Consider the following 23,730-nt stretch of genomic DNA (forward strand, 5'->3'; position numbering starts at 1 on the left):
GGGGGTGGCCAGCACTAGGCCCAGCCGCCTTTGTTTCCCCAGTGGCGATGTTTACACATCGCACCAGCTCCTCATTTGAGGCTAACCGCTGCACTACCGCATGTAAGGACAAGCAGTAGGGCGTGGCGGAGCGTCACTTACTGCATGTGTGACCAAGAGCAATGGCATTACTTGAGCTTTTTTGTGTGAACTAATCACTGTCCTGAGAACTCCTTAATTCAAGTCTTTAAAGTTACCATACGGGCTCAATGTCCTTTTTCTACACGTTGCGCAAGGCATGACGTTACAATCTTCCGGCAGTGGTTTGTGGTCGACCACCACTTCATAATGTCCTCGTAGGCCAATCTAACAACATTCCACATCGACCTTCTCCGGCCACGTGTCTGTGTTAAGGCCGTGCTGCAGGTTCACCTCTGCCGCTATCGCTATGAATGCTGTGGCCAAGGTCTGTTATGTCCGAGGCTGCACGCACGGTTTATTTGCACGCGTCTTCTGTGACGCTATTCATTATTTATCCTGCTTGCAATGAGTTCTGGCGTGGGCTTAGTGTGCAAATCATTTCATTGTCGTTTGTTGCTCTGCTTAATTTGCACATCCACACGATAATTACCTGCAACCGCTGCCACTACCTGATGGCCTTAGGCTGCGGTCTATGAGCCTCTATGTTACCCCGATGTAACTCTGTGGGTCTCTGTGTGCCTACGATGTCCGGTAGCTGCCACCGTTATCCGACGGTCTTGGGCCGTGACAGAGCTGCTGAGCTCAACGTGGCCCTGCCGGCTGAACTAACAGAGCCTGAGTTTTCCTGGGTAGGTTGAACCCCGGAAGTTCTTGTGTGGGGTCGGTCACTGGCGCCTTGCTTGTGACGATCGTTAACGCTGCCGAGACAGCGGTACGGTAATTCACGCTTGTGCGCCTTTTTCTCTCTCGCTGGTTTCAAGCCCCTACGATCAAATCTGTTGCAACGCGCCCTCCAAAATCTCGTCAGACCTCGGACCTGTTATCTGTCGGTGGCATTGGAAGATAACATCACAGAACTAGTTCCTGAGGTCAATTCGATAATGTTTATCCACGCCAGGAGCACATATGCCGGCCCTGCAAATGGTGTTTAATGCTCGTCAACCTAACTGACGTTTGAAATGGTCAGAGCTGAAATATATCGAAATTAAGCAACAAACCAAAGTCATTGATGTGTTCTTTTTGCATGCAATCATCGGTGACCAGGCTAACAACATTTATCTCCCTATACTCAGTACCTCGTTTAATCACAATTCAGTCCACGCAAATCTATGGATCGCTACGTAACCCTATGAGTCTCTGGCATATGGTCTGACTGTGAATCTACAGGTCTCTATGTGAGTCTATGGGTCTCTCTGTGAGTCTATTGGTCTCTATATGAGTCTATGGGTCTCTTTGTGAGTCTATTGGTTGCTATATGAGTATATGGGTCTCTTTGTGAGTCTATTGGTTGCTATATGAGTCTATGGGTCTCTTTATGAGTCTATTGGTCTCTATATGAGTCTATGGGTTTCCATGTGAGTCTATGCATCTCACTGTGAATCTACAGGTCTCTATGTGAGTCGATGGGTCTCTATATGAATATATGGGTCTCTATGTGAGTCTATGGGTCTCTATATGAATATATGGGTCTCTAATCGAGTCTATGGGTCTCTATATGAGCCTATGGGTCTCTATATGAATATATGGGTCTCTATGTGAGTCTATGGGTCTGTATATGAATATATGGGTCTCTAATCGAGTCTATGGGTCTCTATATAAATCTATGGGTCTCTATGTGAATCACTGGAGAGCCCGTTTTAATCACAGTTTTGTTGGCTGAAAAACGCAGAATTGAACCAAGGTGCTCAGCGGTGTTGGCTCAGCCGCTCAAACTCCGAGCCACTGCGGCAATCACCTCTACAGCCACCTCTATGCCGCCAGCACAATCGCTCATCGGTCATCACGCCAGCACAATCGATCGTCGGTCATCACGCTGACGTGCGGCCTGCGACTGCAGCTTCTGGCGCAAGGTGCAAAGTTAAGAGGCCACGTCACGCTCGCAGTCTCTCATGACTACGCTGACCCGCGGCACCGCGGAGAGCGCCCTATCGGCAACAACAACAACGGCGATAAGACAAACTCCACGCGGCGAGTGGCTCACGGGGTCAGGGCATCGGATTGGCACCGCTGAGATCCTGTTCAAGTGCGGCGAGTTAGCCGTCTCAGCCCGGTAACCAATGTATATAAAACATACAAAAACATTTTACTGGTAGGAACCTCCTGGTTACACCAGCCCACAGGGGATTATTGTGTCCGTCCGTCTGTCGTGCAGGGAGGGGCTGGGTGGGGAGGAGAGGGTGGGGAGGGGCTCGGTGGGGAGGGGCTGGGTGGGGAGGGTAGGGAGGGGCTGGGTGGGGAGGGTGGGGCTGGGTGGGGAGTGGGAGGGGTGGGGCTGGGAGGGGAGGGGCTGGTCACGCCGTGGTTCCCTTATAAAACTCAACGTTTAACCTACTCACGCCGGCTTGTGCCCGCCCTCACAGTCGGGCATATTTGCGGAATACACCACGCCGCCATTGACCCTGGCCATTGACCGAGCAACCCAACGTTCCTACCAGCTCCCTCCGCAGGAATGTGTTTTTATCGAAAAATAAATTCCATCTCCTTAATTTCGGCTACATTCCAGCATTATTCGATGTCACCCTACGCTGTGTGCAGTTTAAAAAAGATACCAGTTTGACGGCCGTGCGACGGACACTACTCTGGTGTGGCGTGACGGGTGGGCAGGTGCCGTCCCTCGTCCCGTGCCCCTTGAGGTCACTGGAATGAAACTCGAGAGGTGGCTCTGCGCCATCCGCTTCCGCGGGCCGTTCTCTCACGGCAAGCTGCCGCACCGACGGATACGAATGGTACCGTCGTCGTCGCCACACGACGCCGACGGCGCAGTCGGTGTTCAAGATCGTACGAGCTGGTAGCGGCAGACCGCCCTACGTAGCTGCACAGAGATACATACGCAGGGACCCATAGAGATAGATTCACATAGAGACCCGTAGATATACGTTAAAGACAAGCCACGCTTATGCGATTGTGGCCACGCAATCCAAGCTATGGGCCCTACAGTAAACCACTGCTGTCCGCGCTCCTTTAATGGAGGAACATTGAAACGACACGAACTCTTGAGGCCCTCTCGTCGTGGCCATCAGCAGACCTCGACATTGGCATCGAGCTCCTGGGCGCACTGCCGCTGCCACCGTGCGCAGGAAACGAAATTTGGCCGCATAAAGGGATTGGAAGCGGGAGAGTTGCGCCACGTCCGGTGGTCCCGGACGAGCGAGGGATCTGGGTCGGAGGCGCCGACCACCCGGGCAGCCGCCTTGCGAATGCGAAGTCCCACCCACCTCAAAAACGATGACACTGGTCAACAAAATAAAAAAACATTTTTTTCTGGCCTGGACTTTTGCAGCTGTTTTATACTAATTTCAGGGTGCTGATTCCAAATCTGATCTCAGATTTGCTCTATCACATCTCATTTTTATGCTATCGGCATACCCCATTTTCATTGATTTTACCCGAAATTAACTCTGTCACTTATGATTGCAAGTTGTTGCGAGTCAGTGACTGCTTTAGTGTTAAAATATGGTGCTGTATTTTTAGGATAGTGTGTTTATAATATAATTTTATGTAAATATCCACATTTATTTTATATTTTTCTTCTGCAGTTTTTATTGAAAATGCAAATTTGATATCTCAAAAACCTGATGTGATAGACAAAAACTGATGCCAGATTTGGAATCAGCACCCCAAAATTACCTTCAACCCGTTGGAATCCCTTATGCCAGAAAAAGTGTGTTGACCAGTGTGATCCGCGTAAAACGTCCAAATTTAAAATGTGAATTAACGCCGCGAGCAGAGCAGCGCAGCCACAGCGGGCGGGCGGTGGGGGGAGCGAAGTCCGACGGCTTTCGTGCTCACCTCGCTGCTGGCGCTGCCCCTGATCCTCGCGCTCGCGTCGTAGACGTGGCAGCGCAGCGTCGTGGTGCCCACGTCGGCGCCCAGGATGAAGCGCTCGGCGCCGTCGCCGCGCCCGTCGTCCTGCGGCTCGAGCCGATTAGGGGCGTCCATCCCACGCCGCCGGCGCCGCCGCACAAACAGCCGATCCCCCTCCACCGGCGCGACCGCCGTCACCTCCCGGTGCTCATCCTGGGCTGGAGATGGCAGGCGGCAACGAGCTGCGTTGTTAAGCCGAGCTCACGACCGGGACGCCGTGCGTCACTCTACGCAGTGCGTGTCACTCTACGCAGTGTGCCAATCTAAGCAATGTGTCACTCTCAAGTGTAACTCGAGGTGCTGTCTTACTAAGTCTCGTGTGGCTCTACCACCGCGTTAGTCTATGCGTCGTGCCACTCTACGTGCTCTGTTACTCTACGCACCGTGTCTCACTCTAAGTGTTGTGTCACCCAACGCACCATGCCACTCTACGCGCTCTGCAATTGTACGCACCGTGTCTCACTCTAAGTGTTGTATCAGCCCACGCACCGTGCCACTCTACGCGCTCTGTTACTCTACGCACCGTGTCTCACTCTAAGTGTTGTGTCACCCAACGCACCGTGCCACTCTACGCGCTCTGTTACTCTACGCGCCGTGTCTCACTCTAAGTGTTGTGTCACCCCACGCACCGTGCCACTCTACGCGCTCTGTTACTCTACGCACCGTGTCTCACTCTAAGTGTTGTGTCACCCCACGCACCGTGCCACTCTACGCGCTCTGTTACTCTACGCGCCGTGTCTCACTCTAAGTGTTGTGTCACCCCACGCACCGTGCCACTCTACGCGCTCTGTTACTCTACGCGCCGTGTCTCACTCTAAGTGTTGTGTCACCCAACGCACCGTGCCACTCTACGCGCTCTGCTATTGTACGCACCACGTTCCGCCAAGCGCCGTCTCACTCTGGGCGTCCCGTCCGTCACTCGGCCGCGTTGTTCTGCTCGTGCATTGCGTCCGACGCTGCCACAGAGAAATGAAAGAAAACAACACGGGGGGGAGGGGGGGCAGCAGGAGGAGCGGAAGAAACTTTGAGTTCGCGCTACCTCTGGCTAAACATTAATGAAATAGTCGGGGGGAGGGAGGGAATGTTGTGTCCTCCGTGATGGCGAGGGGGGGGGGCGAGTGTCACGCACGCTCGACTTCCACACTCTCAGGGAACAAAGTATGAGCCGTAAATACTATTTTTATTTGGGCGACGCTGCTGCGTTGGCAGTGCCGCACAACAAAATATCCCCAAAATAAATATATAACCGGCGACGTTCCAGGCGACGGCCCTGCGCATAGCACGCCAGCACGAACGTGCTTTCGCGTCGTCGACGCGCGACCGCCTCTCGGCATCCGCCGGCCAGCAACGGCGGCTGTGCCCGTCGGTGGCGGGGGCGAGATCTGAAGCGGTCGTGGGCATGCCCGGAGGTCGGCTCAGCCCGAAATCGATTGCCTGCCGCGGTGTGAGAAAGGTGCCGCGGATCGTGTCGTACGAACCGCCTTCAGGAGTGCGCGCGATTACCACGACGCATTAGTTGCTGAAGGCACCGGCGGCTGTCAGCACTTCCAGAATCTCACTCGGCCAACAGCGGCCGCAGCAGTGGGGCAGCACCGTGCGAGATGCGGGCTTTGCTCAACAGGCAGCGTCGGTGTAAAGACCCCGCAGATCCACAAACCAACTGCCCACGGCAACCACCCACCACGCGAAAACCACCCAGCCCAGTACAACCACCCAGCCCAGTACAACCACCCAGCCCACTGCAACCACCCAGCCCACTACAACCACCCTGCCCACTACAACCACCCAGCCCAGTACAACCACCCAGCCCACTACAACCACCCAGCCCACTACAACCACCCTGCCCACTACAACCACCCAGCCCACGACAAGCACCCTGGCCACGACAACCACCCAGCCCACTACAACCACCCAGCCCAGTACAACCACCCAGTCCACTACAACCACCCTGCCCACGACAACCACCCAGCCCACGACAACCACCCAGCCCACTACAACCACCCTGCCCATGACAACCACCCAGCCCACTGCAACCACCCAGCCCACTGCAACCACCCAGCCCACTACAACCACCCTGGCCACTACAACCACCCAGCCCACGACAACCACCCTGCCCACTACAACCACCCAGCCCACGACAACCACCCAAGCCCACTACAACCACCCAGCCCACTGCGACCACCCAGCCCACTGCGACCACCCAGCCCACTGCGACCACCCAGCCCACTGCGACCACCCAGCCCACTACGACCACCCAGCCCACTACAACCACCCAGCCCACTGCAACCACCCAGCCCACTGCAACCACCCAGCCCACTACAACCACCCAGCCCACGACAACCACCCTGCCCACTACAACCACCCAGCCCACGACAACCACCCAAGCCCACTACAACCACCCAGCCCACTGCGACCACCCAGCCCACTGCGACCACCCAGCCCACTGCGACCACCCTGCCCACTGCGACCACCCAGCCCACTACGACCACCCAGCCCACTACAACCACCCAGCCCACTGCAACCACCCAGCCCACTACAACCACCCAGCCCACTGCAACCACCCAGCCCACTGCAACCACCCAGCCCACTACAACCACCCAGCCCACTCTTACCGAAAGCGTACGAACAGCTGAGATGAAGTGGAAAAAAATGAATACGGCCGTCTCCAGCTGTTTAATCGTCACAACTGTAGGCCATGGACACTCCACTGCTGGATGAAGGCCTCTCCAAGCCACCGCCGTCGGCACCACTCATGGCCCCACGACGTGACGATCCAACCGGCACCCGCACATGACTCGATTTCATCGCTCCGTCTTCACGGCGGACGTACCCTCCGACACGTTCCGTTCCTTGAGCTGCACACATCAGCTCATCGATGCTTGCGTTGTTCTCGTTAATCCGTGTATATCGTCTCTACACTGTCGGGTTTTGTTGTTGTTGAACATCGCATGCGCTCTACAAAGGCTTTGCTTACCCGGTAACTCGGTGAAAATACCCGATGGTGAGCATGTCAATGACACTGCCAGACCGGTTAGAGCAGTTCTGGCCACGTGTCAGAGTGACGACGCTTGATGAGGCAGCGCACGTCTGCCAAGTTGTGCGCAGTATAGCCTTAACAGGCTGTTGGGCCAAGTGCTGTTAGCGAGCAACACCTATGAAGGCCGGAACGGCACAAGGGGGGGGGGGGGTGGCCAGCACCACGCCCGGCCCCCTTTGTCTCCCCCAGTGGCGATGTTTACACTTCGCACCAGGAACTCATTTGAGGCCGAGTCGACCTAGGGGAGGCCCAGGACCGGTTGAGAACATCCTCACTGGTGTTGGTGGCCGTGGGAGGGAATCGAACTCAGGTCAGGGGTTCACATGGATCGCAGGTTACTTGATTTCCCGTGACCACCCAGCAGTGGTTTGAACCCTCTCGCCGAACAGACTTCTGAAGGCAGTCCCACCGCTCTGCAATTATCTGTGAAATCAAACTTTTGTTAATGCAATTTTTTTTTCTCTCCCTTTGCTCTGAAAATCGGTACGTGGGGTAAAACATTCAAAAAGGATTTAAAATCAGAAGCCGATCTGCCGCTTCAATCGGTAGGGATGACAAGTGTGGTGATACGTATTATAATGGATTGGGGAGGCCTTCATCCAGCTGTGGATTGTCATGTGGTTATACTGGTAGGAACCTCGTGGTTACACCAGCCCACAGGGGATTATTGTGTCCGTCCGTCGTGCATCCAAAAATGGGAGGGGTGGGGCTGGGTGGGGAGGGGAAGGTGGGGAGGGACTAAGTGGGGAGGGTGGGGCTGCGTGGGGAGGGGCTGGGTGGAGAGGGGAGGGTGGGGAGGGGCTGGGTGGGGAGGGGAGGGTGGGGCTGGGTGGGGAAGTTGGGGAGGGGCTGGGTGGGGAGGGTGGGGCTGGGTGGGGAGGGGAGGGTGGGGCTGGGTGGGGAGGGGAAGGTGGGGAGGGGCTGGGTGGGGAGAGGAGCTGGGTGGGGAGGGCTGGGTGGGGAGGGTGGGGCTGGATGGGGTGGGGCTGGGTGGGGAGGGGCTGGTCACCCCGTGGTACCCTTATAAAACTCAACGTTTAACCTCCTCACGCCGGCATGTGCAGAATACACCACGCCGCCGTTGACCCTGGCCATTGACCGAGCAACCCAACGTTCCTACCAGCTCCCTCCGCAGGAATGTGTTTGACGATGGTCTTGAGTCTTTTTGCATTTTTTTTTACATTTCTGTTTTATCTTATCTTGCCATGTCGGTGACTCGCGGGATTCCATTCGTGGCGCTCGCAATTCCGGTCACGTCGCGTTCCGCGGCTGCCGAAAAAAGTCCGGCCTCGTTCCAAAGCGTCGCTGGCTATGACAGAAAAGAAAATCGCCGAGTGAAATCTCGTTCTGCCTGCGGTGATGTGGACACGTCGCAGTCAATCGCGATAAGAGGAACCTACGAACGAACGAAACATCGAAGGCTGCAAAATTGGGTTCAAGATAACTAAACAACTTATCAGATAAGGCCCCACAATGAGCTGTGTGAGCTCTTTTTCAGAAGCGACCTGGCTATAACAAATGATAGCCCAACAACGAAGTGGCTTGTCATCATCACGTGGAGAATGATAGCAGCAGCCAAACACTCCAGACGCATCTTCTTGGTTCTTTCGGTAAAGTCACGTAGAAGGGAAGTAATAAAATAACAAAAATAAAACTTAATAAAATAATTCTCACGACGTTTCGGCCACAACGCAAGCAGCCGTCCTCAGGTGAAGAAACAGGTCTGTCGAGAAGACAGCGTCAGACCTGTTTCTTCACCTGAGGACGGCTGCTTGCGTTGTGGCCGAAACGTCGTGAGAATTATTTTATTAAGTTTTATTTTTTATTATTTTATTACTTCCCTTCTACGTGACTTTACCGAAAGAACCAAGAAGATGAATCCCTGCAGTCACGAAAGCTTTAAATCGAAACTCCAGACGCATGTTTATACATGTGGAGCGGGAAGAAACCGGAGGACCCGGCAGTACAGCAAAGGGACTAATCGCCATCTGTTGCCATCTGTACGGAGATAAAGTGCTCCCTCACGCGCGCGCGTTTACTCTGATTTCCTCTCACTTGTATAATAAACACGCGTCATTAGTTGGCTGAAAACATCTTAAAACAACAACACAATGCAGCAGCAGGACCCTTTAGTAAAAAAAAAGAGTGCTTATGACTCAGTGTGGCTCTCCTGGGTAAGTAAATTATGATTACTGTTATTAACTGAAGGCAATTATCGAATGAAGATCTGGATCAGTGGTATGAATAGGCAATATGAATAGGCAAATCCGAGCCAGACGATGTGCTTCTGTAATATTGAAAAGTAAAACATGTTCACGAAAAGGAAAGTGTTCAAATCAGTGCATATTCACCACCGTGACGGATCAGAACATGGACACCCACGCACAACAAACCGGAACAAAGGCTGAAATAACCACAATTGAATAATTGTGAACTCTTTGCCAATCCACTGCTGGATGACGACCTCCACGGTCGGCCATAGCTGGCTGTTTGTTCATACTTCACCACGCTAGTTAGTTGGAATTGCAGTGCGTGAACCATCGTACTTGTTTTAGTTTTAACCAAGGGGAGGGTGGGAATTCACAGGGCGGTGAACCACACCTGGAAACCATGTGACCCTGGAAAGTGGACTTGTCACTTTATCGGCTGTCCTGGTCAACATAGCCACGTGGCCCCTATGTACTTTGACACCAAACTTCAGTGACCAAACACAGTAATAATTGGGCCAAATTCTCGTAATGCTGAAACATTCCTCGCAAATAACCGTAATCGAATTGGGATTACACACAGAGCAACAGCAAGACTCACTCGTCAGCGAGGCTTTCCTGGGTAAACCACCATCATAATAACTCACCACAATTTAATTTCAACCGACAGAAAATCGATCGCAATAATGCTACACAATTTGTATTTATATAGCGTTGGGGACTGGGTAGCAGTGCAAACAACTCCACAGTTGTACAGTACTGCACTCTCTATGCTACCGGCCTTCACCAACCCACACTAATCGGCGTGACGTGTGTTCATCCACTGCTGGATGAGAGGGCCTCCCCACGCCGTGCGTGTCGTGTGGTGGGGCGGGGAAGGGGGGTTATTTGACCATACTTCACCACGCTGGTCAGTAAGGGGCGGGTTGGCCAAGGCGAAAAGGAATCACGCGGTGGAGCATTGATGTACATGGACTACTTACGGACGAGTTAGGTTCCAGAGGTCTGTTCGTAAGTCGATTTGTTCGTAAGTCCTGTCGATTCCAAACGTGTTGTGCGGCATGTACACTAAACACGGGGGATGGCTTTAACACATTCCTGCGGAGGGAGCTGGTAGGAACGTTGGGTTGCTCGGTCAATGGCCAGGGTCAACGGCGGCGTGGTGTATTCCGCAAATATGTCCCACTGTGAGGGCGGGCACAAGCCGGCGTGAGTAGGTTAAACGTTGAGTTTTATAAGGGCACCACGGGGTGACCAGCCCCTCCCCACCCAGCCCCCCCCCACCCCTCCCACCCAGCCCCACCCTCCCACCCAGCCCCTCCCCACCTCCCCACCCAGTCCCTCCCCACCTCTCCCCTCCTCACCCAGCCCCACCCTCCCCTCCCCACCCAGACCCTCCCTGCACGACGGACGGACACATTAATCTCCTGTGAGCTGGTGTAACCTGGCGGTTCCTACCAGTAAAAGTTGTATAATGTCCTGTAGATGCCACTGGTTCTTCACGTTGTGTAGATGTAGATGCCACTGGTTCTTCACGTTGTGTAGATGTAGATGCCACTGGTTCTTCGTGTTCTGTAGATGTAGATGCCACTGGTTCTTCACGTTGTGTAGATGTAGATGCCACTGGTTCTTCACGTTCTGTAGATGTAGATGTCACTGGTTCTTCACGTTCTGTAGATGTAGATGCCACTAGTTCTTCGTGTTTTGCAGATTGAGATGCCACCACCGCCATCTATTGCGCGGTGGTTGAACTTACGACTCTCAGTCCTAACAGGCAACTGGACATACGGACCGGTTTGTTCGTATCTCTGAAAGTTCGTAAGTCGAATGTTCGTAAGTAGAGGAGTCTCTGTATTGCACAGTCCAGCACTTGCCCTCTGTTGCTCACCACGCATCTCCGCAGTGGTGGTCGAGCGATCCGAACCTGATGGAGAGTTATGTATCGAGGAAAGCCACACACTCAGGGCTCTTTTTCAGGAGGGTCCTGCAACACTGGGTTGTTACGTTAAGATACCTTCACCGAACTAACGATGGGTGCTTATTATGCCGTACAAAGTGGGGAATAAAACAAAACAAATTCGGAGCGCCCGGAGAAAACCCACGCGAGCGAGGGGGCAACTCTCGATCCCCGTACAGATGGCAACAGATGGCGATTAGTCCACTTGCCGTGACTGCCCTCTGGCGAGCCAGAATACGGCACCTCCCTCGACACCCATCTGTGCGGTGATCCACCAACCCCCCCGCTCGCTGCCTCCACAGTGCTGGTTAGCGGGCCACGTGCACAGTGGCCACAACCACCGGGTGACCCAATCTCAAAATCCTGCTTTAGCTTCCGAGATCTGACGACATGGGGCCAGAGGTCGCAACCGGGTACCCGATACCCGTACCCTACCCGATACCCGGCTACCCGTACCCGGCCGGGTACAGGGACGGGTAGCCGTTTGCGACCCTGGTGCGGCCGGGTACGGGTACGGGTAGGCCGCGAGTCACTGGTGAGTCACCGTTTGTCACTCATTTCGGGTAGGGTACGGGTACGGGTAGGGAACGGGTACCCGTACCCGGCCGGGTACGGGTACCCATTTGCGACCCTGGTGCGGCCGGGTACGGGTAAGGAATCAAAACCCGTTTGCGACCTCTGCATGGGGCCCAATGACCAAAGACTCGACCACGGGCATCATAATCGCCCCACGCGTGTGGGGCCGTCCATAAATGACGTCACGTGATTTTTGACGATTTTTGACCCCCCCCCCCCATCGTCACAAAAAATCAGACTCCGCTCAAATATGACGTCACAAAGCTCTGCCCCCCCTCCCCCCCCAAAACCATATTTCCATTTAGAAAATAAAACATGATTCAAATCGCTTTAAACTATTGTCATTGTAGTGCGTGTTGTTGTAGGAGTGTTGCTATAACAATTAGTGTTGTTATAACAATTCTATATTTATTTAAAGTTGCTCATTTTGGTGTGACGTCACATTTCTCAAACCCACCCCCCTCGTCACACATCGTCACAAATCTCTGACCCCCCCCCCCAGGTGCGTGACGTCATTTATGGACGGCCCCGTGTGGCTCAACGAGTTGTTTTGTATCTACGCGTGGTGAATGAATTCTGAACCTTGCTGTGGTCCCATGCCACCCCCCCCCCCCCATATGTACGTGGGGGGGGGGGGGCTCCTCATCCAGCAGTGGATTGACAAGCAGGACTTGTACGTGAACATTCATCATCATAACCACATACATGTCAACCTTCTTACAAACCTATACAGACCCTATTGGTCACCCCGTGCCCCTAACAAATCTCAACGTTCATCCCACAAAGTCCCATCACAAGGAGAGAAACACAAACAAAAAGACACAAACATTTTTAAAAAAATTGCCCGTATTGAAACGGCTGCACCGCTGTATGGACTTGAAAACTCAATTTCCTTGTACAAGAATACGGGGTGTGGGTTGACAGCTTTGTATACACCATTGGAACCTCATTTGCCAGTAAAAATATGATAATTGATTTTTTTACCCTTCTATCTGTCAGTTTTGTTGCCAGATAGAAGGGTAAAAACCAATTATCAGCTTTGTATACATCAGCCCAGATGATCACATCCAATAGGATCGATGCCACTCACCGGAGAGACGACGTCAAGCCTGGCTGTCCTCGGCAGTGTCCAACGTGGAAGTTTAAAACCTCCCGAACACGTGTGCGGATTTCTGATGAAATCGTCACGTTAACGGAAAGCGGGTGTTGGTGGTGTCGTGAACGCAGCCGCACTCGCTCAATCACACTCACTCATACTATCTCACACTCACTCACACACTCTCTCACACTCACTCACACACTCTCTCACACTCACTCACACACTCTCTCACACTCACTCACACACTCTCTCACACTCACTCACACACTCTCTCACACTCACTCACACACTCTCTCACACTCACTCACACACTCTCTCACACTCACTCACACAATCTCTCACACTCACTCACACACTCTCTCACACTCACTCACACACTCTCTCACACTCACTCACACACTCTCTCACACTCACTCACACAATCTCTCACACTCACTCACACACTGTCTCACACTCACTCACACACTCTCTCACACTCACTCACACACTCTCTCACACTCACTCACACACTCTCTCACACACTCACTCACACTCACAAACTCTTTCACTCACACTCTCACACGCACACATTCTCACCCACCCACTCACACTCACCCACTCTCTCACTCACACTCTCACACACTCACTCTCTCACACGCTCTCACACTCTCTCACACACTCTCTCACTCACTCACACTCACAAACTCTTTCACTCACACTCTCACACGCACACACTCTCACCCACTCACACACACTCACCCACTCTCTCACTCACACTCACAAAATCTCTCACTCACACTCACACACTCTCTCACACTCGCACTCTCTTACACACACCCTCACCCACTCACTCACACTCACACCCCGTCTCTCACACACACTCACACACTCTCTCACACTCACACACTCACCCGCTCTCTCACACACGCAGCTTCACACTGGCAGCTCCAGACGCAGTGGCGGCTGAGGGTTGCCCTTCTCAACGTCCAGCAGACGTCCGAGGCAGGGCGGCAACTCTCCAACGCGCGCCACCTCACGCAACGTCGCGCCCGCCCGCTCACCCTCGTTACACCAACAACACGTGTCACACACACACCAACAACACGTGTCACACACACACACACGTGTCACACACACCAACAACACGTGTCACACACACACACCACGTGTCACACACACACCAACAACACGTGTCACACACACCAACAACACGTGTCACACACACCAACAACACGTGTCACACACACCAACAACACGTGTCACACACGTGCCGGACATCTCTGACCCACCCCCCGCTCACCTCGCTCTGCATTCGCAACACGCCCCACGGGCGGGCGGCCCCAGGCTCTCGGCTTGCCGCGTGAGATATGAAGATGAACAATCTACGCCACTTTATTTTAAACAATCACAGCGGTAGCGTGTGGTTTTAACAGGCGTGGGGGGGGGTATATGTGTTACTAAACGACGTTTCGGGTAATATCCCTTTTTTTAAAAAGCCCCGAGGGCAGAGTTGAGTTGTGAAGCGACATTCGACCACCCCCCCCTCACGCGTTCGTCTCTGCCTCTTGTCGTGTAACTAAAAGTTTAATGTTTAATCTTTAAACTCGCGGGTTCTACTTACTGTTGTTGTCAACCTTTGTCGACGACGTTTCGGCCGGCACTCGGGTGTAGTGTTGGGAAGTGGGAGGGGCGAGGCGGACCTTGCCCCGCCCCCTCCCCCGTTGAGTTTCCCGCCAAAATCATTAAAAAATCTTGAGGTAAAAAAGGTTTCAGCACTAAAATTGTTTTTTTTTTAGTTAAAGTCCATTGAGTTAAGAGGCTCTTTTAGTACATCACTCCCGTCGGTTTAATAAACCGAAACGATAATTAGTTTTTTGTTTTTTTTCGTAGAGTTCAACACAGGGGGACGAGGGGGGCGAAATGCCGGCGAAGCGCGGTGAGTCCTTCATAGAGAGACACTCACACACTCGCTGTGTCCCTGTGTTATGTTGTGTATTGTGTGTGTTGTGTGTCTGTGTTGTGTGTTTGTGCTGTGTGTTTGTGTTGTGTGTCTGTGTTGTGTGTGTCTGTGTTGTGTATTGTGTGTATTGTGTGTGTCTGTGTTGTTTGTGTTGTGTGTGTGTCTGTGTTGTTTGTGTTGTGTGTGTGTCTGTGTTGTGTGTGTGTCTGTGTTGTGTGTGTCTGTGTTTGTGTTGTGTCTGTGTTGTGTGTGGGTCTGTGTATTGTGTGTCTGTGTTTTGTGTGTGTGTTGTGTGTCTGCGTTGTGTGTGTCTGTGTTTGTGTCTCGTGTCTGTGTCTCTGTGTCAGAGGTCGCAAACGGGTTTTGATTCCTTACCCGTACCCGGCCGGGTACGGGTAGCCGGGTATCGGGTAGGGTGCGGGTATCGGGTACCCGGTTGCGACCTCTGCTCTGTGTGTGTCTGTGTGTGTGTCTGTGAGCTTTTTTTTTTATGTAAGTCAACTCAGCCTCAATTGAATGCGCCTGGTGCGGTGTGTGGTAAAGATGCCACTGGGGAGACAAAGGCGGCCGGGCGTGGTGCTGGCCACCCCACCACCTCGACCCTTAAATCGGCGCCACTCGCGAACATCACTAAGTTATGTTAAGGCTTTATATCATGCAATTGTTATCCTTATTACAGACCAATACAGACCTTATTGATCACCCCGTGCCCTTATAAATCTCAACGTTTATCCGACAAGAGAGAAACACAAAAAATAAACACTTTTGTTGCCCCGTATTTAAACGGCTGTACGCCGTATGGACCTGCAAACTCAATCTCCCTGCACAAGAATACGGGGTGAAGCGTGTTTGTTGACATATTTGTTATTATAGGGGCTACTTTCTTGTCTTTGTTATCATTTGGAGAGTGGTTTCGAGGTGGTTTGCGCTGCATACTGCATCATTGTGTCCAGGATTTTGATTAAATGTTCACTGCTGTATGAACGACTGTTCCGTTTTAAGTTTCCGCTGCGATGTATATTCCTTTACAAATTGTTTCTCTAGAATATTGTTAACAATTTTATTTATCTTACCCTCCTTTTTAGCCTCCTCAACTCTTGAAAAAAAATTCTGTTTAGGTCATTGAGCCCATCTTGGGTAAAAAAAAATTCAAAAAATAAAACAAATTGTGAGCACAACATATCATAGGTTGGTTTCCGGGGCCGGCTCGGCACGGCACGTCGCCAGTGGAAAACCAGCACGAATTACATTTGGCGGTTCACAGATCGTACAAAACGGTATTGATGTGCAATATTTACGTACATTTTGATATTAATTTGTTCATGTAGTTATATCGCCATGATGAAAAAAGTCCTTGCGTATACTGTACTTATAAATCAGTATTATGGCTCATGTCCGATTTTATCATCGGCCCGTTGAGTGCGTCGATTCATTGCAAATCCATCCATGGATCGATAAATGATCTGACAATGCCCCCTTCATTTGATTGGCTAATATCAGCGAGATTGGTGATTCCTTCGCAGTCCACTTTTGTTGAACCACAGCACCCGGTTTAACACGTAGGCTTTTGCGGCCAATATCATCCATAAAAGTTTTTTTTGGGTTAGACCGCGTAAATATAAGTGTGTCGTTCAACCCGCCACCATCCGACACAGCCAATTAGTAATGTTTGTCACGTAAACAGAACGTGGCCAATTCGTTGCTAGTACAGCACACCGGTGTTTTCGGAGAGCAAATCCACAACATTTCCAATCTGAGTACGACGTTTCGCCAGTAATTACAACCGGCTTCATCAGGCGACAGCCATATTTGTGGAGAAATCCTCCCGTTTCGCTCCTCAGAGGGGTAGATGTGATGATGTCACTTGTGAGCCCTTAACGTGTGAAGGGGGGATTAATGAATGCGTATAAATAACAACGGCTATCCATTGCCAGTTGGGCTACTCACGGCGCCCTGTTGCGGTACTGCGTTGCAGGTAAGCGGCGAGGCGGCTGCGGCCCCTTTGCTGCACCGTCTCAGGACGGCGATTGTGGCGTGTGGATCGACACGGCCCAGCGCAGGAGGAAGAGGCCGCCGTCGCCGCAGTGGCCGCTTGACCCACGTGCCGGCGAGCCGGTGCCGCGACCCGGGGCCCGGCAAACGCGGATCTCGGCTTTCTTCATCACCAGCAGCGGAGGGGGGGCCGGAGAACCGGGTTAGTTTTCTGGTTAACCACGGTTGGCTCGGTGCAGTGTCGGGCATGGTGCCTCGGAGACCTTTGTTGGCACCTGCTCAAGGTGGCAAGGTGCTAATGTTGCTACACCGACCATTTAGAGTAAAACAAAATGCACAATTATTTTACCAAGAATTGGACATACCGATACAGGATCCCCAATGCATACCTGGAATCGCTCCTTAACTCTGCATGGTGCCCTCGCCCTAATCCCATTCTGCTTTTCTATTTTAAATCATGCGCGAATGTTACAGGGGAGTGAACCAAATATCAAATATATATAGAGAATTAATGAGAAATAATTCAAATGAGAGGGTAAAAACACGACAGTTGAGCAAAGATTTTTTTGTTATCAAGACCCTGAATCGAGATAATTAATTGAATCGCTAGGTGTGATTGAATTGTTACACACCCAGTCGTCATGTTTCCTACACAGTCTAATTCTTCGCGCCGTTTTCATTTTGTCGTCCTATAGAAAGCAGCCACGAGGATGGAGATGGCGCCTGGCGAGCACCGAGCTGTTCGTCTGCCGGACGATGGAATGACGGGAACAGCGACGGTGGCGCATCGGACAAAATTAGCAGCGTGCGGGAGTTCGGCGGCCGTTCTTACTCCTCTTTCTCTAACGACCGCTCTCGGCGGCCGTTACCCGGTGATGGCGACGGTGATCACGCCTGTCCTGTAGCGGAGTCTCGCTCAGAGTTTGTAAATGCGAGCGACCCCGCTGCTGTTCCGGTGAGGACGGAACCGCACCGGCGAGAAGGCAACGCCACCGGCGATGTAAACGGCTCATCCAGTCGGCCCGGCAGCTTTGACGCCAATGAAGATAGCAACGGCTTCTCTCCGCTGAAAGCGAGATCTGCGTCGCATCCACACTTGTCATCTGAGAATTTCCAAAAACAGCGCAAGGTCGTTTCCCGTCCGTTTGGCCCGTGTATGGCACCGGACCGCCCGGACATCACCGCCACCGATACCTTTAGCGATTCGGAGAATGCGTTTAGCGACTCTGAGAACACATTTAGCGGCGACGGTGGGTCAGATCGGACGGAGCCCGCGAGAGACGCGTCGTGGGAGGACTCGGAATGTGGCTCGGCTGCGCTGTTCACGCAGGACACGCAGGGCGCTCGCGTGATCGCGCACCGGAGGGTCCGACGCGGCCACGGGTCTCCGCAAACGTTCCACTCGCGGGAGCGGGCGCGTGGGAGCGTCCTGGAAGTCCTGGACGAAAACGTCACGTCCGATTGCGATGTGGAGGAGAGTGATTTGACGTCAAGTTTGCGGTCGAAGGACAAGAGGCGGAGAATCGCCGATCCGGAATCGCAGTCTCAGTCTGGGGCTATGTTCACGACGGATTCGCAGGGCAACAGAGTCATACATCACGGCTGTTTTGTGGAATACTAAGCGTGTGATGACCTGTGGAATGAGCGATCAAAATCGACGTACGTAGATTACACATGCGTTTAAGAATTTGCGTAGGAATTGATTGCGATTTAGGAAAACTACCGGCCTTTGACCAAATTACCCAGCTAAGCAGGTTTGACCTTGGATTCTGCTTGAATGAGGGAACACCATGCATAAAAAATTATTGCTATGGGCTGCTGGAGTTGGCTAAAAATCCAAATATAGGACCACAGATCTTGGGCAATTATCTGGCTGCCTTCCCACTTGTCTGGTTTCTCGCGACTCTGTGCACGTTACACATTCTTCAACTTTACGCGTTACAAATTCTACACCTTCAGCCTGCACTTCTAACCAGCATGGTGAGGTATAGCTAGATGACCCCCCCACCCACCACCCGCAGGGTGAGGGAAGGCCCTCGTACAAAAGTTGACGAATAAAAATGGCCTTACCTATATACTGTACATTGAGCCTTTCGTGAAATTACATACGCAATCTTCATTGTTTACTGTTAATTGCAATTTTAATTCTGTAATGTTAATGCTGTTTATGACATTGAAAGTGATCTGTCAAATGAATAAATATTTTACTGGTATGAACCTCCTGGTTACACCAGCCTACAGGGGATTATTGTGTCCGTCCGTCCGTCGTGCAGGGAGGGGAGGGTGGGGAGGGGCTGGGTGGGGAGGGTGGGGTGGGGCTGGGTGGGGGGTGGGGCTGGGTGGGGGGTGGGAGGGGTGGGGCTGGGTGGGGAGGGGTTCGTCACCCCGTGGTGCCCTTATAAAACTCAACGTTTAACCTACTCACGCCGGCTTGCGCCCGCCCTCACAGTCGGATATATTTGCGGAATACACCACGCCGCCGTTGACCCTGGCCATTGACCGAGCAACCCAACGTTCCGACCAGCTCCCTCCGCAGGAATGTGTTTGCTGCATTTTCTCACATCGGGCAGGGCATTTTTAAGTTGGTGCTCACTGCGTTTGTGAACTCCGCTGGGTGGTGGTGGCGGCTATGCACGTGGCTTCCTGTAATCCACCACTTGTTTGGGCAGCGAGGGTTGGGTGGATCGCACAAATGTTGTGAGACTCCTTTCCTGTGGGCGTCATGGAGGAGCCCGTACCCTGGCTCGCCCAGAGGTCGTACTGCTAAAATGTGGACACAACTACCTGTATGAAATCGTGTGTTTCCCCCTCTCACAGTAGTTTTTTTCCGGGTTTCCTCCAACATTTAAACATTAATTGGCCGATAACACCTTACTATATAGAGGGTCGCAGAGCTTGGGCAGTTGTAAGCACCCGCTCGCCCCGTGGCTGCCTTCTCGCATGTCTGGTTCCACGTGCCTCTCAGACCTCTCCAAGATTGTGCACGTTACAAGTTGACATAATTTTCAAGCAGTCTCCCAGCAATGTGTTCCAGCTCATGCGAAATGGCCATGCGTATCGACTGATCCCTATTTTTGCTCATGACTAAAGCTGCCGCTGGCTCTGTCCCTGAGCTACTGCTCACCAGCACTGTTTCACTATTTTTTGTGATAAATCGTCTTTCAATTTGGGCTTTTTTCGTCAAGTTAATTTGTTTAATTGGGGGAGAATTCAAGAGACCGGGATAGTCTCAATTGTAAGATTAAACAAATCAGTTGGTGATGCTGCATTGGCAGTGGTGCAAAATCGCAATTGCCTGTGCATGGCCTAACCCATAAGTAAAATCAGTTATGAATCTTCATTCAAATTGGGTCGGGATTGAAAATGTAAATATTACTCGCTGCCGGCCGCTAGGGGGCGCTGTACCACAGCGGATAATGATGCCTCAGATGTTTTTAAAATCGCCACAATACTGCTGCGACATAGCTTCCGATATAAGGTCCACGATAATCATATCGTAAGTTTCGCCAACACATCGTGACATCGCGATAATCGTGGCTACATGTGTTCATTTTATTCCCTAAAAATGTGAAATGACATAAAGCTCAATCATTTAGGCAAAAAAAATTACATCTACTTTTGAAGATGTCACGATTATCTCGATATCAGTTTCAAATTACTTTCTAATTGCTTTTCAAAAGCTTTAATACATCAGTGCATTGCGAAACATTTTCTGGAGTACGATATTAACATGGCTATTATAGCACCTCAATTTATTTTGTTATATTAATTGATTCATTATTTTGAGTGGTAACTGACTGCAAGTGTGTTCTAAGCATTATATGTTGTAATATAGCTGGTAAAGTTATACGTTTTAAAGTTATACCGAATCGCGCTATGCGACGTCTCCGTGTCCAGCAAGGCACAGGAAACAAAACCTCTGAAAGGCAGCTACAAAGTTATTTGAAACTCAGATCACGATAATAGAGATATCTGGAAAATGAATATTGTATTGTGAAGATGTATGTCGCGGCAACCCAAACGCTCTTGAGGTCGATTAACCCTGTTTATGTTTTGAGATCTCCATGTGAGTCTATATCGTATCTCAAGGTTATGGACCACATAGTACGCTGTCTCATTTCAGATATCACCAGGCTGGCGAGTGAGCGAGTGGATGGATTCAGGATTTTCTGTCCATATCTCAAACCATTGGTCTCTTCGATCATTCGCCTATGGATCTCTGCACGAATGTTTTTAGTCTCTCCGCAAGTCTTTGGGTCGCTTGGCAAGTCTGTTGGTCTCTGTGCGAGTCTAAATCTCAAACCACGGACCACATCGTAACACCACTGCCTGCTTTCATCATTTGCCTATGGGTCACAACATGAGTCGTTGGATCTCTACGGCAGTCTGTGGGTCTAAATAGTCGACTATGCGCCTCGATGTGGGTTTATTTCTCGAAACCATGGATTACAGTAACAACCACTGGTGCTTCGATCACTTCAGGTATTCACACCCAAGGCTACTCCTGACAATGGCTCTCACCATCCTCGACATGATCTTATAACCATCGCCGATCATCTGCCCACCAGTTCAAAGAAGAATACCGTGATGTTTGAGGATCTACTTTGCCACGTGAATTCATATTTACTTCCCTTGCCGTGTAAATATGGGTGAAGTTATTTTAACACGTAGGCTTTCGCAACCAATATCATCCATAATACAGCTTTTTTGGGTTAGATCGCGTAATTATATAAATGTGGTTAAATCCACGACCACTCGACACAGCCAATTAGTAAGGTTTGTCACGTGTACAGAACATGCCAATTCGTTACTGGTACAGCACACCGGTGTGTTGGAGAGCTCTCCAACACATTTACAATCCGAGTACTCAGATATTTACACGGAAAGGGTAAGACTCAGATTGAGTACTCACATTTACAATCTGAGTACTGCGATTGAGTACTCAGGTTGTAAATGTTGTGGCTTGGCTCTCCAACACACCGGTGTGCTGTACTAGTAACAAATTGGCATGTTGTGCTTACGTGACAAACCTTACTAATTGGCTGTGTCGGGTGGTGACGGGTTTAGCCACGCATTTTTATATTTACGCGATCAACCCCCCCCCCCCCCAAAAAACAATTGAGTACGGTAGTGTGCCGGTAGATTTTCAGTATTTTGATGTTTTGCCAAAAGTATAATTTATATACGGTATGTTCAGCTATGGGAGGAAACCAGGGAACCCGGAAGAAACCCAGGCAGAGCAGAGGGAGAACGTTAATTTCACACAGGCACTCAATGTTGGGAATCGAACCCAGGCGCATTCTTGCCGTGATATGTAAGCGCTACAACCCGTGTCACCCGACTGTATTGGCTCTAATGTTGTAAATCCAATTGTTTCTCAATTACGTGGCCGGTTCAACTGAGGCCCTTTGCCCAAGAGGGTTTTGTAAATTTGGATTTTCACCGCACGATCAGTAACTCACGTTTCCCGAGTATTCAACGTGGCAGAGAAAACTCATATGAGCACATTGACTGATGAATGACAGATGTATTTATGTGCGTACGCTATTGGTGCAGAGCGGTGGAATTCGAGACACATTTCATACATTACCACGAGCCGTACGTTGTAGTCAAAATAGTCCCGGGGCATGTGGACACAAGAGTGGACCACACGGGCAAACACCCCCCCCCCACGGAGATCCATTTATAGATACCCCACTGACTTCGAAAGGTCGGATTAACTTTAGTCTCGACAGTCTGGTTAAATATTGTGGAAAGTGATGGCCCCACGCCTTACAGCGGCAGAGAAAAGGTGGTACCAGGGATGGAGACTTGTGAATCTGGCCCTCGCCCACACACACACATACAACTATTGCAAGAAAACGCCACGATACTAAGAGTTTTAGTGCTATTTGCAAGTGTTTCCTGGCTCACCATGAAGACAAAAGCCAGAGACAGTTAACGTAGAGCAGTGACGCAAACAAAACAAATAGGAATAGGTGCAAAAACAACCACATTGCTGAAGAAAATAAAAATATTGGATAAACACAAATCATTATTTAAAAAAATAAATTTCGTGTCACGGAAATTGGCTTGGACAAGTTATTTATACAAACCGTAATAAATTATATCTCGTAAACGTTAAAATAATGACCTCAGCTTTATGCATCAATCTCGGACAAAGCTCACCGGTGTTAAAAGGTTGCAATAAGTGCACCGAGATTGGCGATGTTGATGATGCGTAATTCCAACTGAATAATTTCCAGGCAAAATTTTGAGCATTTGGATGCTTTGCTCAATACTCGGTTACATTGCGCGTTTGCACGCGCGTGTTTCAGCTTTGGGAGGAAACAGGAGAACGCGCAGAGAACCGATGCGGAACAGGAGGAGACACACACACACACACGTCACACAGAAAGGCACCGGTGAATCAAAGCGAGGCCCCTCTTGCTGTGAGGTGCAAGCGTTGCCACTGCGCTGCCACCCAGCCACTCGGATGCAATAAGTGCATTGCGATCGGTGGGTGACGTTTATAGAATTTGAATTATGTTCTTTCTATGATCTCTCTCGTTTTAGTGTGGTATCTATAAACGGATCGCCATGTGTATATTATTCCTGTCTATAGACCGATTGCCATCTTGGTGAGAGAGATTTGTATTGGCTTGGTGTGGGCAAGACAAAAAAACACGTGTCACTTTCCCTTTGGAGAGGTCAGGCTAGGACAAAAAAAAATCTGGCCACAAGATGGAAATCAGGATTGCGTTTCTTTTTAAAGGCCCTTTATCCAGGAAGAAGACTGATCAGAGCCGTACGCTTCAATATGACAGTGCGTTGCAATGTCGAATTAAATTATTTAAAAAAAAATCCTTCACAGTTCCATCAAAATTTCACAAATCCAGG

The 23,730-nt window shown here is 50.9% G+C and overlaps 2 protein-coding genes across 8 annotated transcripts in view; one reads left to right on the forward strand and one right to left on the reverse strand.

Moving 5' to 3' along the window:
- Positions 1-13,913, reverse strand: part of GK5 (glycerol kinase 5) — a 34,274-nt gene extending 20,361 nt beyond the window's left edge. For 6 of the 7 annotated variants that reach the window (XM_078878676.1, XM_078878674.1, XM_078878675.1 and 3 more), the window contains exons 1-3: positions 13,811-13,913; positions 4,918-5,000; positions 3,970-4,202 (exon numbers count right to left, since the gene is read on the reverse strand). In XM_078878676.1, the coding sequence (XP_078734802.1) occupies positions 3,970-4,119 (150 nt within the window). In that variant the 5' untranslated portion in view covers positions 4,120-4,202; positions 4,918-5,000; positions 13,811-13,913. Of the gene's footprint in view, positions 1-3,969; positions 4,203-4,917; positions 5,001-12,911; positions 13,073-13,810 lie in introns of those variants that run through there. The other variant, XM_078878677.1, reaches the window with a different exon arrangement.
- Positions 13,914-14,476: 563 nt separating this feature from the next.
- AUNIP (aurora kinase A and ninein interacting protein) lies at positions 14,477-18,980 on the forward strand. The gene is made up of 3 exons (XM_078878455.1): positions 14,477-14,835; positions 16,835-17,053; positions 17,547-18,980. The coding sequence occupies exons 1-3, from the start codon at positions 14,820-14,822 to the stop codon at positions 18,470-18,472; spliced, it is 1,161 nt and encodes a 386-aa protein (XP_078734581.1). The 5' UTR covers positions 14,477-14,819; the 3' UTR covers positions 18,473-18,980.
- The last annotated feature ends 4,750 nt before the right edge of the window (positions 18,981-23,730 follow it).

The sequence above is a fragment of the Lampetra fluviatilis genome, chromosome 51 (genome assembly GCF_964198595.1).
Source record: "Lampetra fluviatilis chromosome 51, kcLamFluv1.1, whole genome shotgun sequence".
Lineage (NCBI taxonomy): Eukaryota > Metazoa > Chordata > Hyperoartia > Petromyzontiformes > Petromyzontidae > Lampetra > Lampetra fluviatilis.